This window comes from Macadamia integrifolia, chromosome 6 (assembly GCF_013358625.1).
Source record: "Macadamia integrifolia cultivar HAES 741 chromosome 6, SCU_Mint_v3, whole genome shotgun sequence".
In the NCBI taxonomy this organism is placed as follows: Eukaryota; Viridiplantae; Streptophyta; class Magnoliopsida; order Proteales; family Proteaceae; genus Macadamia; species Macadamia integrifolia.
The window spans coordinates 506,614-523,104 of record NC_056562.1 but is presented as its reverse complement, the minus strand read 5'-3'; the positions used below and the strand labels follow the sequence as shown (position 1 = coordinate 523,104).

Here is a 16,491-nt window from a genome sequence, read left to right as displayed (position 1 = left end):
AACATCTAAAAAACTATAATTTGAAATACCAAGAGAAGTCCAGTTTTTCTCCAGAAAAAATGACATGCATTATTAGGATTTTTTTTCCTTCATATTTTTCTCCAGAAAAATAACAAGCTTTATTAGGATATTGTACTCCATTCAACAAGACCTAATCCCATCAACTATAGCCAAACCATTTAAACTTCCCAACAAAATAATGATAGTATGTTTGTCAACAAGTCAACAGAAAAAGCCAATGATTATCACCCCATGAAGTAAACTTATAACACTCAATTGAAATTGGCCACTTATTAACTTCCTGCACTGCACATTGGAAGGGGGTCAATCAACTGGACTCAACACTCACAAAAGGAGCAAAGCACCAAACTATGTTAGATTCCAAAATAAGGTTTGATCTGACATGATATAGATGCAAGTACAAGTGGTAGCTACAGTGATGTATCCAAAACGGGGCGTCATTCTCTTAACCAGCATAATAAATTCCATAGGGTAGTATAGTTATAGATGCAGTGGTTGCTGATTGCGTTTTGGTCTCTGGCAGTTGGTTATTTTGTCTTCTGAGTTATCCTGGGCACAGTTGCGGGGAAGCATGGCACAATATGGGGAAGCAATCACTTCTCAATATTCACTGCTAGTTTTCACTTCCCATTTTCAAGTCAGTTTTGAAAGTCCTCACTTTTGCCACTGGTTTGACTTTACATTCTGATTATCCCTACTACAAGGTTACATCAGTTCAGAACTGGTATGGCTCTGAGTTTATATTGTATAACATGTTGGACCAATACCGACCGTGCATGTATGTGTTCCCCCCCCCCAACACACACACACACTCTTTCTCTCTGATGCAGATGCATTTGACTCCACCATGACCGGCTGTGGAAGCCAATAGACATGAAGACCCAGTCCAACAAGGGTCAGGAATAATTTATTAGTTTATTTCATGTCTTCTACATTCAAAGTGGTAGCATATGTAGCAGTGTTAGGAGTTAGCTGGTTTGTTTGTTTCCTTCTAGGACCTATTTCCTTGTTTAGCATATGTGTGTGTGTGTGTGTGTGTAACCAATGGACAGTAGAAGGTAGATACCGTAGATTTGAGGAATTAATGAAGAATTTGTTTTCTCTCTTGCTACTCTGATTTCTCCCTAAGTTCCCTTTCCTCTCTAAAGGGCCCTTAACTCAGTGCAGAAATTTTAATAAGATTTCTCCGGATCCCAGTTGTAATGGCAATCCACTAGTAAGAAACACAACCCAAAAAAAGATTCCTATAAAATGTACCTGGTAACTTGATATTATCCTCTGCCGGTGTTCTCTATGCCTCTGAACCTGACAAAAAAAATGGCAAAGAATGTCACATACCTTGTCCAGAAGTTATTTTGTTCCATTTTAAAGAAAATATACCTATCATTCTAAGATCCACGTCATTTGTTTCTTTTCTTTTTTTTTTTCTTTTTCCTTGCCCCATGAACAAATGGGAGTCACTGAACAAAGATCAAACTAAAGATACGCAAAGTAAAAGAGTACAAGTTTTGACTATTAGACACAAGTATTTATTCCCAAAAAAAAAAAAAACTCCAATATTTAGCATCCAAACCTCTATGCGCAGACAAAAAGAACTAACTGATGCAAATGCCTTGGCTTGGCTTGACCGAACTGACCCACTATGGAGACCTAAGCCAAGACACAACCAACCCAAACCGATTTTCTGGTCTGGCAAGGGTTGATAGTTGATAATAGGGAAAAGAATCTTAGATTATTTGATTTTCTAAATTGTTTTAGAAGTAGATACATAGGGTTTCCTCTGCAATTAGTTAGTTTCTATTTTAGATTAGTTTCTATCTTTTAATTGCTTTCCAATTTTATGCTATGAGTTCTTTAAATTGCTGTAAAACGATTATCGAGATTAGTTTTTGGAATTGAAAGAAATTTTTTAGTGGAATTTCTACCCTGGCGGGTGTGGCTTGGCCTGCTGGCCCTTGTGTTTATCTCTCCCTTGTCTTCTTCTTCCAGCGATACCCATCTTCTCTTCTTATCTTCTTCTGCTCTTTATTCCCTGCAACTGTTTCCCTACCAACAGAAAAGGGTATGCAAATCTTGCTAGAGGAGCAATCCATCGGGCCTGGTAGTTTGGGTCAAGGGTAGAGCTCCCATAGGCAATACGAACCCGAAAATATCATCCCTGAAATAGCTTCTGCTGTGAATTGCAGGTCTGCAACTACCGCTGGTTTCAGTACCAGAAGCATATAACTCGACCTGCACTTAAATCCGGGATTTGTTGCTGCTGGTTCAGTTCCATAGGTCTGGGCGATTCTTAATCTTGGAATTTCAGTGTCGTTTGAGTATGATTCCAAGGGCTGCCATCGATTTCTCTTCCGCAAGGTTCTGAGTTTTCCGCCATGGCTTTGGGCTCAAGGTAAGGGACAACTGATTTGTCCCATGTTTTGTGTTCCTTTAATTAAACCCTATTTCCCATACTACCCCCTGATGGAGGGCCTTAGGGAGGAGAGGGAAAATCAAAATAGCAGGGGGGAAAGGGGTCACACAGAACACAAATTCAACTAATTGAAATAAATTCACTCTGTCCCCAACATTGAGTATATGCAAGTTTTTAAAGAGAAAATAACAAGACTCCTACTTAGACTCTAAAACTGAAACAGACTCCTACTTCTCTATCTCCTACGTATCCTATCCAAAAACAAACATAGGAAAATAAAAGACATAATATTAAACCAAACTACTTCCAACCCTTGTTGGACTAAAAACCTGGGTTGGACCGGTTCTTCTTGGCTATTGGCTTCCAAAGCCAGTCATGTTGCTCCAACCAGGTAATGCAGCCTTATCTGCATAAACCCCCCTCTCATGCCTTTAATCCTTTTGTCTTTAGTTCAACTTCAGCTCCTGTTATACCCTTAGTCAATAAATCAAAACCCTGTTATGTTCCTTAGTCTTTCATGTCATATTGACCCTTCTTAGATTATGGTTAATTACAAAACTGCCACCCTTCCTGGGAATTTGAGATTAATTACAGAACTGCCATTATTCTTTAATATTTGAGTTATTAACTCTTGAGTGGGCCCATAAGCGATCCGATTCCAGTTTTAGGAACCCAGATCCACATTACTAACTGTCCAAGATAAACTCGCAAGGTTGACACATAGCCACCTGCCAATTTGTAGCAACTTTTGGGAAAATACAATCACCGATTGTTGGAGAAAGCCTAGAAATCTTCACTCACAATTCACAAAGAACTAACAGACTACTAAGAAGGAAGCCCTACAATAAACTATAACCCGCTATTGAGATAAAAAAGTAATGGAATCACTGTTTGAGCAAATCCAATGCACCTTTCAAGGAAAATGAGAGTGACCGTAATGTTTTGCAGGCTAATACTTCATGCCTCGTCAAAGAGATCCACCTGAGTCATGTCAGCTCCCTTAGTGATGCAGACGCACAGCCTTGGACCGATCCAAATCCGTATGGGTGAACCAAAGCTATTAGGATCTTTAGGATTTATTTACTTCTATTTTAGGATTACATTCAATATTTTAATTTGTTTACTTAAGTAGGAGATAGCTGTTAGGATGTAGTTTCCAATTAGTTTCCATTAATTACAGTTTCCAATTAGAGTAGGTTTCCTTTCATGTTGGTTTTTATTTTGTTATTTATACCAATGTAACCGATGGGGATTGCAATGTTGAATGATGAATCGATTATTTGGTTAAAACCTTGGTGGTTTTAATTAGTCGTGTGACCTTCTTCCATCCCCCCTGTGCAAACTCTCTTTCTCTCTCTATCTTTCTTTCCCTCTATACCATCCCTGTTTCTGGGTAGTTCTAGCAGCCCTGATTGTTGCAGTCGATCTCCATTGATACCCCCTTAGATGAGCCTGAGATTTAGGGCGTGAGGACCTCTAGCCTAGGCGACCTGAACCCTAGAACTTCAGCCCCAAAGACCCTTTCTGTGGTGAGGAGCAAAACCTGCAACTGAGTTCTAGCAACATCTATTGCCAGCTTCAGTTTCAGGAGCTTCCCACATCATTCTAGCCTGTTGATCTGAGCAGCTCCCTGGTGGGTTTGGTAGACTTCCTCCCTAAGATCCTTCGCCTAGAATTTTAGACTCGACAGACAAACATTAAAAGAGATCTAAGTACCTAAGTGATGTAGATAAGTCACTTGGGCTTATTTTATTGCAAATAAGACTTGGGTTGTGTTATGTATGTGTTGGGCCTTTGACCCCATGGGTTTTCTTTGAAATTGGCCACTTTAATGGGCCTAAAATATAGGTAGAAGGTAGGAAAACGGGATTTTATTCATTAGTTTAATTAGTTGCAATCTAATTCAATAAAGGCCCATTAGGCCATTAATTGGTTGTAAAGTCCTATATGGACTATTAGTTAGTTAGTCCTACTCCATGTTGGAGTCATAAAGTCAAGTCCTAGTCCTATCTTGAATTCCTAGTTGTAGTAGGAGTGTCTAGTCCTATTGGGAAACTAGCTCCTAGTATTAGTATGATTGTAAACTTCCCCTTTATAAATAGAGAGGCATATGTCCCATTATTGGGGAGATTTGAATGAAAGAAAGTTTGCATTTATAAAAGAAAGTTTGCATTTATAAAAAAAAGTTTGCAACTAAACGCTTAAAACAGCTAAGATAGCTATGGGTGAGAAGCCCAAGCTAAGATAGCCACTTCCTTTTTTCCCATTCACCCTTCTCAACCCCCCATTTGTTTTATTCTTCTTTTTTATTTTATTTGCTGTAACATTCAAAAGGTATAGTTCAGATTTTGATAAAAGTCTCCAGAAATCAGAACCGATCAGCAATCCTAGTGGGAATAGGAGAGAGATCGATCTCCTCTCTTTCTCTCTTCTGTACTCTGTTCAGTCAGGTCTTTAATTAGGGTATTCCAGGCCTCATAAGGGCCCCACGATCCTTACTTACTCACTGTTGGAAGCATTCAGCTGCTGTTCTTGAAGGTTCTTCTCAGTTTTCTCTCCTAGGTCAGAAAATCAAGAAAGCTTGTAACTTCACAACCAGCCGTCAGAATCCTCTCAACTTTGGGGGTTTTTGTACCCTTCCTAGGGACTATCTACGCCCAAGAGTGCAACTCAATCGGACTCCTATAGCACTGGCCGCACCTCTCTCTCTCCAGCTCTATAACAGGTCTTTCTCTCTCCTATCGGGTTAGGTTTTGGGCTGATTTTGCTCCTATATGGGTATTGTATCCTTGGGGATTTATTTGATGGTATTATTTCTTTGTTTCTTACCCCTATTTGTATTGTTTGGGGTTATAAACTGTGGAGTTAGTTACTTGTAATCTACTCCTGCATTACTAAGCCTGGCTAGTCTTTCCGCCACAATTTTGTGAAGCAAGGAAGAAGAAGATTCTTCTTTCCTTACGGTTCCTTATAAGTCTTAAAGCCTTTCCTCTTGTCATAATTACTTTATTTGTTGATTTCCCCTATTGCCCATCTCTTTTATCTATAACCCCACATGTCCCTTTAGCTTATCTTGCTTCCTAGTTTACCCCCAAACAATAAATAATAATCCCCTTTATATACCTTCTCCTCACATGCCTAACAACCCCTTTCAAAACCCTGATTTATTACCAAATTGCCATTAGACCTTAGATTTGAGTTTTTGCACAGTTGAATGGGCCCATAAGCGATCGGATTCTGATTTTTGAAACTCGGATCTGCATCACTCGGTGAACATGTCTTTTCCACTAGATAGTAGATACCAATAATAAATAACCATAAATGAGCTTAAACTAGGATGATAATATCGATACATTTTCCACAGGTCACATATCTATATTTTACATCCATTTGGACATTATTGTTCTCATCTCTAGTGTCATCCTTCTTCTTTCCAATAAATTGTCATATCTAACCAAAACTGCTGCATAAAAATATAACCCTGAAGTCCTGGAAAGGGGACTCTAGATCTCCAATCCACCGCCTCTATTCCACTGACTTGGAACACAACACAGTTTCCGCAAGGCACTTGACTACAAATGCTCAGCTACATACAAGCCAGGCAAGATCCACCAAAGCTGGTTAAAGTGAGAGTTCAAAGGTCAGACAGTTTCCCATGATGACTATCACCCAATGAAAATTTTGTTATATGCCTTAGATTCACAAACCTATACAAGTCCACTGAGATTAAACTATAATTAGATTCAGCTTAGAGAGTTCCTGAAAAGTTTTTAACCTAATTTTCTGCCAGACTTCCTTTCACAGAAAATTCAAAAACCCTCAATTTCATGGTCGACAATTGAGATAACCATAATATGGATCACATTCAGGGTTAAACTTTGCATGGAAAGGAGAAACATTGTAGCTTGAGTCCTTATTGAAGATTTTCATCTTTTTTCTTAATGGAAGCCCTCGGTGTAAAAGAAGAGGAGAATACAAAGGCAGGAAGCCAAGAACGGAGCTGAAATTAAATGGAAGTTTAGCAGGACTGTAGATCTTTGAAGCCACATGATGAAGATGGCTTTCAAGGTTGCACCACGCAAATTAAAGAAGAATTTAACACAGAACTTTGGAATTTGAGGACGTGGCAGTGGAAAAGTTCTCTCAAAGGTCCGCCTAATTCTGGGCAATTGTGGCCAAGAAATGAATCTTCAAAACATAGGTTGTCATCTAATAGAACAGTGCTGCAGAAGGGGAGCAGCAGCTTTGATGGTAAGGTGAGCATGCCCTCAGCCCCTCACTGCAATGACCGAGGATGAAACTTGCTTTCATAGACCCAATTGGCAAGCCATGGTAGCATACAATTCAATGTATTATAATGATATAGCTAAATATTAGGAAAGAGTTCTTGCACATATCTTACCAACTACCACGATTTGTGATTCAACCCAAAATCATCAAGCATTGAATCTAAAGTTGTCAGCAGTGGACCAGCTATCAATGTCTTCTTAGAAATCATAACAGATAACCTACAATAGCACTCAGGTGACATACTGAGAAGATGCAGTCGCTAAAAGTCTAAAGGAATTGATATCGTGACATGAGACTTGTCCAACTTAAACATTTGTGACCTCTACTTTTTTTGTCTTTTATTTTTTTGCAACAACTGATTTGGTGGATGTAGATTTCCTAATTTATTATTTATATGATTGATGTTGAATAAATAATTATGTGGAGGATATGTAAATATTTGTGAAGAGGTTTTAATATGCTGACTTTCTTTCTATTCAAGAGATTTTTTATAAGCATTTCAGAAAAGTTAACAATATAAAGAACTGATACTGAATCCATACATGCTAAAGTGAACTATAACATAGTGGCAGCCACGGTAAATTATAGCATTTTCTTAAGCTTTTGGATTAAAACTCTTTTGAAGTTTCCTATCAAAGAAACAAAAAAAGTGTGTCATTACCCACTGCTTGTCCTATCCTATACGAGGTCCTGAGAGGGATGTGTATTAAATTCACCATAGTTATCAAGGCGTCGCTTAGGCGCCTAGGCTCTTTCTTGAGTTCAAGGTGACAGCATGCCCTGTTAACACTTCATGAGTTTATGTTGATTTATGCTTATTGTTTTGTTTTTTATGAATATGTTTATATTATATCATATGCTCTGTTTATTTTATGTTGGTTTCTCATATTAAGCCATTACTAACATAATTATCTCATTGCCATAGTACATATAGTCATATACTACACACCTAGGTGGGTGCCGTGTTGCCTGGTGTGCCCCCCCCCCCCCCAACTGCATAATTATCTACCAAAACTCTTCCAACCAACCTCTACAAAGTGCAAATTAAAACGAATAATTACTTAATTATCTAATTGAACGGATCTGAGACCTTTTCTTTGAGGTGAGAATGAATATGAATTAAAATGCATAGTCAATGCAAGGGCAAACAATAAATAAAATAATGGAGAAAGTAAACAAACTGTAAACCTCAGATCTCAATACCAATTGCCCTCACCGGAAATTAAGGTACCTAGTCATCTGCAACTTATCAGCAATGACCACTCCATTTTACTTATAACACCTCACTTTCAGAACACAGCACTAGTATTAAACAGAGTCATTCAAGGCTCAGTTTTGCTATTACAATGAACTAGTCATTCAAGGCTCAGTTTTGCTATTACAATGAGCTCCTTTACCGAATTGAAAAGGACAAACAGATGAAATAAGAGCTAAACAGAACTTCCACAGTAATTCGTTCAAAAAAAAAAAAAGTTCAGAAGACAGATAAAAAAAAAAAAGTTCATAACTTTAATCGGACAATGAACAGAAACACAAAACGCTTTTAGAAACATGAAATATAAGGGATCTCAAAGCTTTACTCTGATCCGCTCTCCCTCGGGCAAATACCGCGCCAATATTTCTCTCATGTACTGAATCTTAGCGTTTCGCGAAGCACTCAACATGCTCGGAGGTAGGTATCGCTCAAGCGAGCTGAAAACAGAAGGACTAAACTCCAATTGAAGATCATCATAGTTCTCTGGAATATGCTCGGTGCTTGGACTCAACCGAAGTCTCTGGCTAGCCATCAAAGGGCGACTCAAGGCGACGACAGCTCCATTGCCGTTGCCGTTGCCAGCCTGATAATCTTCTCTTCGGTCCATGGAACGATCGTATGACAAGATTAAGGAGAGATAATTGACAACAAGGTCGAACCAGAGCGAACTAACTGATGCTAATGACTGATTTGTAGAGCATTTTACGAAGGAATGTAAAGTAATCTTCGCTTTCTTACCAAACAAAAGAGTAAAGAAATCTTCGTTTACGGAATTCGGGTATAAGTGCCAGGGTTTTGAGAGATTCAGGTCAGGGATAGATGGTTTTCTTGGGATGATGTTAGGGTTAAAAAAAAACCAGGAAGTTCCTGTAAGCGCTATCTGAGCGCTATAAAAATCTGAATCGGATCTGTCGGATCGGCCAATTCGGATCGGAAACGGCTGTAACTGACACCAATTCGGACCATTTATGGAGCAGCGAATGTAGGGTTTTTGTGACTGATACCATCCCTGATACCGAGTTTAAAATCTAAAAATAGAAAAGCAAATTATCGTGCCAAACGATAATTTAAGGGTGTCAACCGGTCGGACCTAGTAGGTCTTTGGCTTGCATGTAATCTATCCATTTATGTAATGAGTTGGTCTCAGTTGGACTTGATCAGACTTCTATTAATCAAGTCTTGAACTAGCTAGTGCCTTATTAAAGCCTTAGACAGGCTTAATTGTCTTGGATTTAAAAAACATATATAAATTATCTATAATTTAGGAAAAATTTACACTTAATTACATCCAATAAGTAATAAAAATATCAATATATACTTTATTCTACCCCAAAAATCAATATATACCTTATAAACGGTCGAGCTAAGTCAAGCTTGTAAACGGTCATGTCAGTCGGATGACCATCGGGCTTACATTGTGCACTAGGAATATGGGTATAAATTTGGCCCTGGCAGCCTAAATTCGTCTTGAGCCCTAACAAGGCATAGGCTAGTATTTATGACCCTAAGGGTGGGTTAGGGTGAAAAATGTTGAACCTTAGGTTGGGGTTGGGCAAGGCCTATGTTAAGGCCTAAGCATAGCTCAACCCGGGCCAACCCGGTCCTTGAGTTTAACCTTGATTTATATAATATAATTTAGAGCTATTATCCTACCATTTTTATTCCAAATAATGAAATATAGATCATTGATTCTTATACCTAATTTATATGGAGTTTCTAACTTTATCGAGAAAAAAAAAAAAGTTACAACTGCTTCCAATATTCGATATACTTCTCTAATGTGACCCTGACCTCGGATGTAAAAATAGGGTCAATTAGTGTTAGTCTGACCCTTACAAAGATCAAAGCTAATTAGGCCCAACCCAGTCGAATCATGTAAACAATTAAGACTAAGTTGGGTTGGCATAAGCTCGATAGGGTTGCGGCCTAGCCTGGTCATAAATTCGATAGGTTTGGGTTGGGCATGGGTTGACTTTTGAGAACTCAGGGTTGGGTTGTGGTTTTAAAAAATCGGCCATATTTCACTCATAATCGGGAACGATCAATTATAAATAGGCTAAGCTTGAGCTTGACAAGTTTATTAATCAGGTTTTTGGCAATGTACTTAAACCTTGATTGGGATGTCTTTAGGGTTTGAATTCATAACTCTCCAGATCAACTACTCACGTCGGGTAGAGGTTGCCATCTCCACATGGGGATCCACCATCCATTGGGGTTTGACACGGGTCAGACCTTCATTTTGACCACGAATTAGTGAGGATTTGATCCCCAATGGATGATGGACCCTCATTTAGTCGAGATCCATATCAAGGTTTGAGAACTCGATATTGGGAATGGGATTGGACATGTCACATCCCGTTCACAAAGAACAGGACCGATGACTAGGCTAACACATGTTAACCCAAAACCCATCAGAATCATCTAACGTAGTAGCCACTACACAGCATACACACAACTAAAGAAAGCAAATTATGTATTTCAACGAAAGTCTTACATATATATACTTGTAAATACCCCAATACTCTTGATATCCAAATTGTATTATATAATACATTTACATGTGTGCTTGTAGGCGTGATATATACACAAAAATTATAAATTAGACATCCAGAGCACAAAAGGGGTAACATCACAAAATAATCAAAAAGAATCCCGAGTAGGTATCAATGCTGTTGTCCTGCAACATAACTCTCGCACAGGCACTTGGCCCAGTGCCCAAGATCTTCAAGGACCCACCAATCCTCAGCTGAAAACTCTACCATGGGTCCCGGCTCTATCTCTTCAATCAGGTAACCTGCAAGATCATCTACAAATGGTGTGCACATAGGATGAGCTCACTAGCTCAGCAAGTGAAAAGAAAGACCAAGCAATCATTCGCAATACAAATGAACCTTATATGCATGCAAGTCCATTTTTATTATCGTAAACCACCTAAGCAACATTTCTAAGTCATAGGTTATGTATTAATCACAACCACAGTGAGCGTATGCCCTGGGTACGAGTCTCGAACTCCATCCCGTGATAAGCCCATAGGGTTGTCGGAGAAAGCCAGCCGTCAGTATCGAAAAGTAAATTGTTGTTCCTCAACGACATTAAAGTAAAATGGGCATTGCCCTGCATTAAAGTAAAATGAGTCTTACCCTACATTAAAGTAAAAGTAGTACGATTCACCCTCTGATTATATCACCAAAGTTGCCGACCATCCTAGTGATCGGCCGAGCGTACTTATAACCGCCATCGTTGGTACACAACCTCGGGCTTTCCCCCAGTGATATACCCAACACCTAAACACCTATTGGGAAATGTCGTAGCACAAGGATATGTCATTTCTAACCGTATTCTTCTATAAGAGATAGTAAGACTACATAGTGCCACCGCGTCCCATTCCATGATCCACCAATGCATTCATTTTCAAGACGACTATGGCATCTAGTCTAGCAATACATCACATTCAATAATTTAAAATCATCCATCTCATATCTCAAAGAAAGGATAAACATTTATCTATTTAAAGTCACAATATAACGAATAAATGAATTTCATAATGCACAAAACAATGCATGCAATTGGCATTCGTGATTGACTAGTATACACGCAGCAATATAGTGATGACATGGCTGGTCTATAAAAATGATAGAATTATGCAAAAACACTCCAAAAACAAAGTCAACGTCCTCTTTCCACTTACTTATATGTGTACAACGTTCACCCTTGGTATGAGGAAGATTCGACGTGTGGTGACGTAAGTTTCTAGTAAAACCTATCATAAAAATGTTGAATTTAGTATATCTCACTCCAGGTTTACAACCAACAGAATACGATGATCTCAATGCATTTAGAATCACCATAGGAGGCTGCCTGACAAATTCGGGCCCAATCGAAACTCGATGGGTCGGATTGGTAGGTCAATCGGTGGGCCAAGTACCCACAGGGCCTTGCTCGCGGCTCGACCCAGGGGCTCTACCTGGAGTGACGGGCCAAGTGCCCACCGATCCTTACTCACCGATCAAGCCAGAAGCCCAACCAGGATAGGTGGGCTCCAGATTGGTGGGTCCAACCACTTCCAAGGCACCCACCACTTAGAACTGAAATTTTGATGTTCACTTCCATTCTTCATCCTACCTTGAGAAAACCACAAGGGGCCGATTCAACCGCATTTTCCACACATCTAAGGTCTCATATTGTGATTCTAATCTAGATCTAGGATTGATTCAAAGTCTCAAGCATGAATCTTACCTATTTGCTCAAGAACAACTTCAAAAACCCCAAATCTCTTATTTAGCTTAAGAAATCACCAAATGCCTTTCAAATCTTACGATTTCTTCCCCTAAAACCTTCAAAACAACATGTAGGTCCTTCATTAAACTTTAGATTCATATTCTCAAGTGGGATTAATATGATCTAAAGGATTCCTACCCGAATCATAGGATTTCACTTAGGGTTTCTTGAGGGTTTATGAAAAAATAGCATTTACTCACCTCAAATCGTAGATCCCAAGGCGATGATCACTTTTTCAGTGCTGAAATCAAAAGATTCAACATCGGCGTCGCACTACGAGCACCTCTTCCCCTTTTCTTCCTTCTTCTTCCCTTCTATTTCCTTTGTTTCTCTCTCTTCTTTACTTTTCTCACCCACCCTGTAAAGCAATAAATGAGGGAAAATAAAAGTAATAAATGCTATTTATACCTGGTTAAAATATCTAATGACCATAGTGGTAGGTCACATTGGTGGGTCCAACCCACCTGTGACCACCCATTAGTCGGTCGATACTTCGCCAAATAATTAGGATTTCGATGGGGCTCGGCTCCAACACGTATTTCACTCTCGGTAATTGATCAAAATGTGTACTTAACATAAAATATGGCTATGTACCTCTATTGTGTGTACATGGCCTTGTGATACATGCAAGTGCATGACTTGGGCACGTGGACTTCACTAGGCACTAACTCCAACTCATATGGCCAACTTGAGTTTAGGGTCACCCTTGCCATCATGTTCAATAGGGTACCCGACTCAGCTTGCTCGGGTACAGGTCTTGCAAGACCAAACCGAACTAATTGGGTAATTGGATCGGGTTTAGAAAGCAAGGTATCACAGGACGAGCCAATATTTTTTCAATATTGATCCAGATTGGCCAGAAGTGGACAGAAAATACCTTTACTTTCAACTAACGAATTATTTTTTTGCCTAATTTACCCTTCATCTATACGGATCCACCAATACAATATGGCCAAGAATTGAGATCCATCAAGGCTAAGTAGGATTGATCTTGACCGTTACGATCCAATTCCTCAAACCATGACACGAACTCATTTGAGGTATCGGTATTGATGCTTGTATCAGTCGGCCCATGGGCATAATTAAAAACATACCACTTTTTGGTTGATACATATTATAATGCTATTTTGGCTCCATCGGAGAAGGTGGGATGGCGGCCTCCTTGTTCTCAATTGATGGAGGAGTTTAGTAGATTTGTGAATGAAGCTGCACTGGTCGATGCAGGTTATTAGGGCAATGCTTTCACATGGTTTAAAAACCAAGAAGGGCATCGTCTGCTGAAAGCTCGTTTGGATCGGGTCCTATATAATTGTCTTTGGATGGCTCAATATCCTCTTTGTCATATTCGCCACCTCAATAAAACCTGCTTTGATCATGATCCTATTTGGGTTGAGGTTGCGATAACATTGGCAGCCAGGATGTCATTATTTAAATTATAAGAAATGTGGGTATCTCACCCTGAGTTTTTAAATACTATGAAGGAAGTTTGGGTTCGATCGGTCTATGGGTCGCCTCTACATGTTCTATTTTTTAAGCTAAAGGATCCTCGGGTTTGCCTTAAAACTTTGAATAAAAATTCGTTTTGGTAATATTCACCAAAACGTTCGCAATGCAAATGATGAGGTTAGTCAGGCTAAAGCGGATTATGATTTGAATCCTAGTGAAACATCAAAGTGTGCTCTCCAAAATTCTCACGCTATTCTTCAGAGAAATCTTCTCCAAGAGGAAATATTTTAGAAGCAAAAATTCAGAGTCAAATCACTCCAAGCAAGAGATAGAAACACGAGTTTCTTCCATGCAATTGTGAATGTTAGGTGGAAAAAAACAAGTGTGGATCACTGGAGCGGAGGAGGTGAAAGCTAAGGCAGTTCATCATTTTTCGAATATTTTCTCATCTCAACCTAGCCTTCGGGATGAAAGTCTTCTTGATTACATTTTTGCACTGATATCTGATAATTTGAATACAAGTCTTATTCTCGTGTCGACCATGGAAGAGGTGAAAGTGGTATTTTTTCCTTTTTCCAAAGAGAGTGCTTCTGGACCTAATGGTTTATCTGAGATTTTTTTTCACTTATTGTTGGGACGTGGTGTGCAAGGACATTCCAGCGACTGTCAATGATTTCTTCATTAGGGGTTTGTGTCTAGGAATTATATGTCATCTCATCTCATTCTCATCCCAAAGAAGGACTGTCCTGAGCTTATGTCGGATTTTAGGCCTATAAATCTCTGCAACTTTTTTTTATAAAGTCTTGCTAAAATTATATCTACTAGATTGTCTACTGTTCTTCCTTTGTTGATTTCAGAAGAAAAATGTGCGTTTGTTCAAGGCAGATGCATTCATGATAATATTGCACTTGTGCAGGAAGTAGCGCAGGACATTAATATAAAATCAAATGGTGGCAACCTAATTTTGAAACTTGATATGGCCAATGCCTATAATCGTTTAGAGTGGAGCTTCCTTTATAAAGTGCTTTGTAAATTTGATTTCTCTTCCCTTTGGATTGATTTAATCATGAAAACGCTGGAGAAATGTTGGTTTTTTGTTGTCATGGATGGAGGCCCATATGGCTTTTTTAAATCATCTAGAGGTCTCAGGCAAGGGGATTATTTATCACCTAGCTTGTTCATTTTGGTGGAAGAAGTCTTGAGCAGGGGTCTGACGGTGTTGTTGGAATAAGGTTGTGTGACTTATTTTAATCTCCTGAAGGGTGCTCGGGGATATCTCATAGTTTGTTTGCCGATGATACAATCATTTTTACTAGGGGATTGAAGGACTCTCTGAAGCAATACATGGGTTTTATTAGTAGATATGAAAACTTTTTGGGGCAGTTGGTGAATCATAAAAAAAGTTGTTTCATTATTGGTTCAAAAGTTTAGAGGTCCGTGTGAAAATGGTTAGTGATGTCATTGGCTATGTGCGAAAGTACTTGCCCATTACTTACTTGGGGGCTCCTCTCTACTCTGGAAGGCAAAAAGTGAGTTTTTTTTTTTTGATGAGTTGCTTGCAACGGTTAAAAGTAAAGTGGCAGGTTGGAAAGGGAATGTTCTTTCGCCTGGAGGAAGATTTGTTCTTCTTAAGCATGTCATTGCCTCTATGCCAATTGAAATTTTTTTTATGTTTAGATGTTCCTAAATCGGTTATAAAAAAGATTCCAGAGAATTTACTCGGAATTCCTATAGGGTTCGACAGATCATGATAAGCGTCACCATTAGGTAAATTGGCAAAAGATTTGTAGGCCTTTGGAAGAGGGCGGCCTTGGCATTCGTCTACTGGAGGATGTCAATTCATCCATGCGGCTTAAGGGATTGTGGCGTATCATTTAAGAGAATTCGCAGTGGAGCTCTCTGTTTAAGGCCAAGTTTTTAAAAGGTGAGCATATTACGTTAGCTAACTTCAACGCAGTGGGATCGAGGTCTTGGAAAAAAGCTTTAGCCTTGAAAGAGCTTGTTTTATCGAAATCTAAATGGTTAATTGGCCGGGATGAGGTGAACTTTTGGCTGGATAATTAGTTGGGTGTGGGCCCAATTATTGATTTTGTAGATGGTGCTTTGCATGTGAACCTAAATACCCAAGTTAAGGACGTAATTAATGCCGATGGTGGTTGGGATCTTAATGTGCTGGATGTAATTGATTCCCAGGAGATCAGGGAAAATATTCTCATTTGTAATGTTAGATTATCTGCTAGAGAGGACCGATTGATGTGGACGCCATCTTCGGATGGTAGATTTTCTACCAAGTCAGTTTGGAGTGTGGTTCGCGCTCATTTCACTACGGTCTCATACTCTAAATGGCTGTGGAATCTCTTCCTTCCATCTAAGATTGACTTATTTTATTGGCAAATTCTCAATGGTAAGATCCCAACTGATGATTCATTGATCTATATTGGTATCCCCTTAGTTTTCAAGTGTCTTTGTTGCAAGAGCCCTTAGAGACAATTGGCCACTCATTGTTTAATGGCGGGTGGGATGGCTAAAAAGGTTCGGAATTATTTTGGAAGATTATTGAATGTAGATTTTATTCCAAACCATGACATTAGGAGTATAATTTTATTTTAGCAATCTAAGGTTTAAGGGTGCGTGTGATTTCATTAAAGAATTATCACATAGTTTGGGAGTTGTGGCTAGAAAGGAACAACCGTAGGGATGGGAAGGGTGCCCGCACGGCTAAGTTGATCATAGAAAGGCTGAAAAAATGAGTGCATGAGATCTCTCTTCCATCTGATTTTAGTAAGTG

General features: G+C 39.1%; 1 protein-coding gene across 1 annotated transcript in view; it reads right to left on the bottom strand.

The window, feature by feature from the left end:
* The window catches only part of LOC122082466 (2-oxoglutarate and iron-dependent oxygenase domain-containing protein CP2-like), a 34,736-nt gene extending 26,003 nt beyond the window's left edge, over positions 1-8,733 (bottom strand). Inside the window, exons 1-2 of the mRNA XM_042650056.1 lie at positions 8,305-8,733; positions 1,279-1,326 (exon numbers count right to left, since the gene is read on the bottom strand). Coding sequence (XP_042505990.1) covers positions 1,279-1,326; positions 8,305-8,586 — 330 coding nt within the window. The 5' untranslated portion in view covers positions 8,587-8,733. The remainder of the gene's footprint in view (positions 1-1,278; positions 1,327-8,304) is intronic.
* Between the last annotated feature and the right edge of the window lie 7,758 nt (positions 8,734-16,491).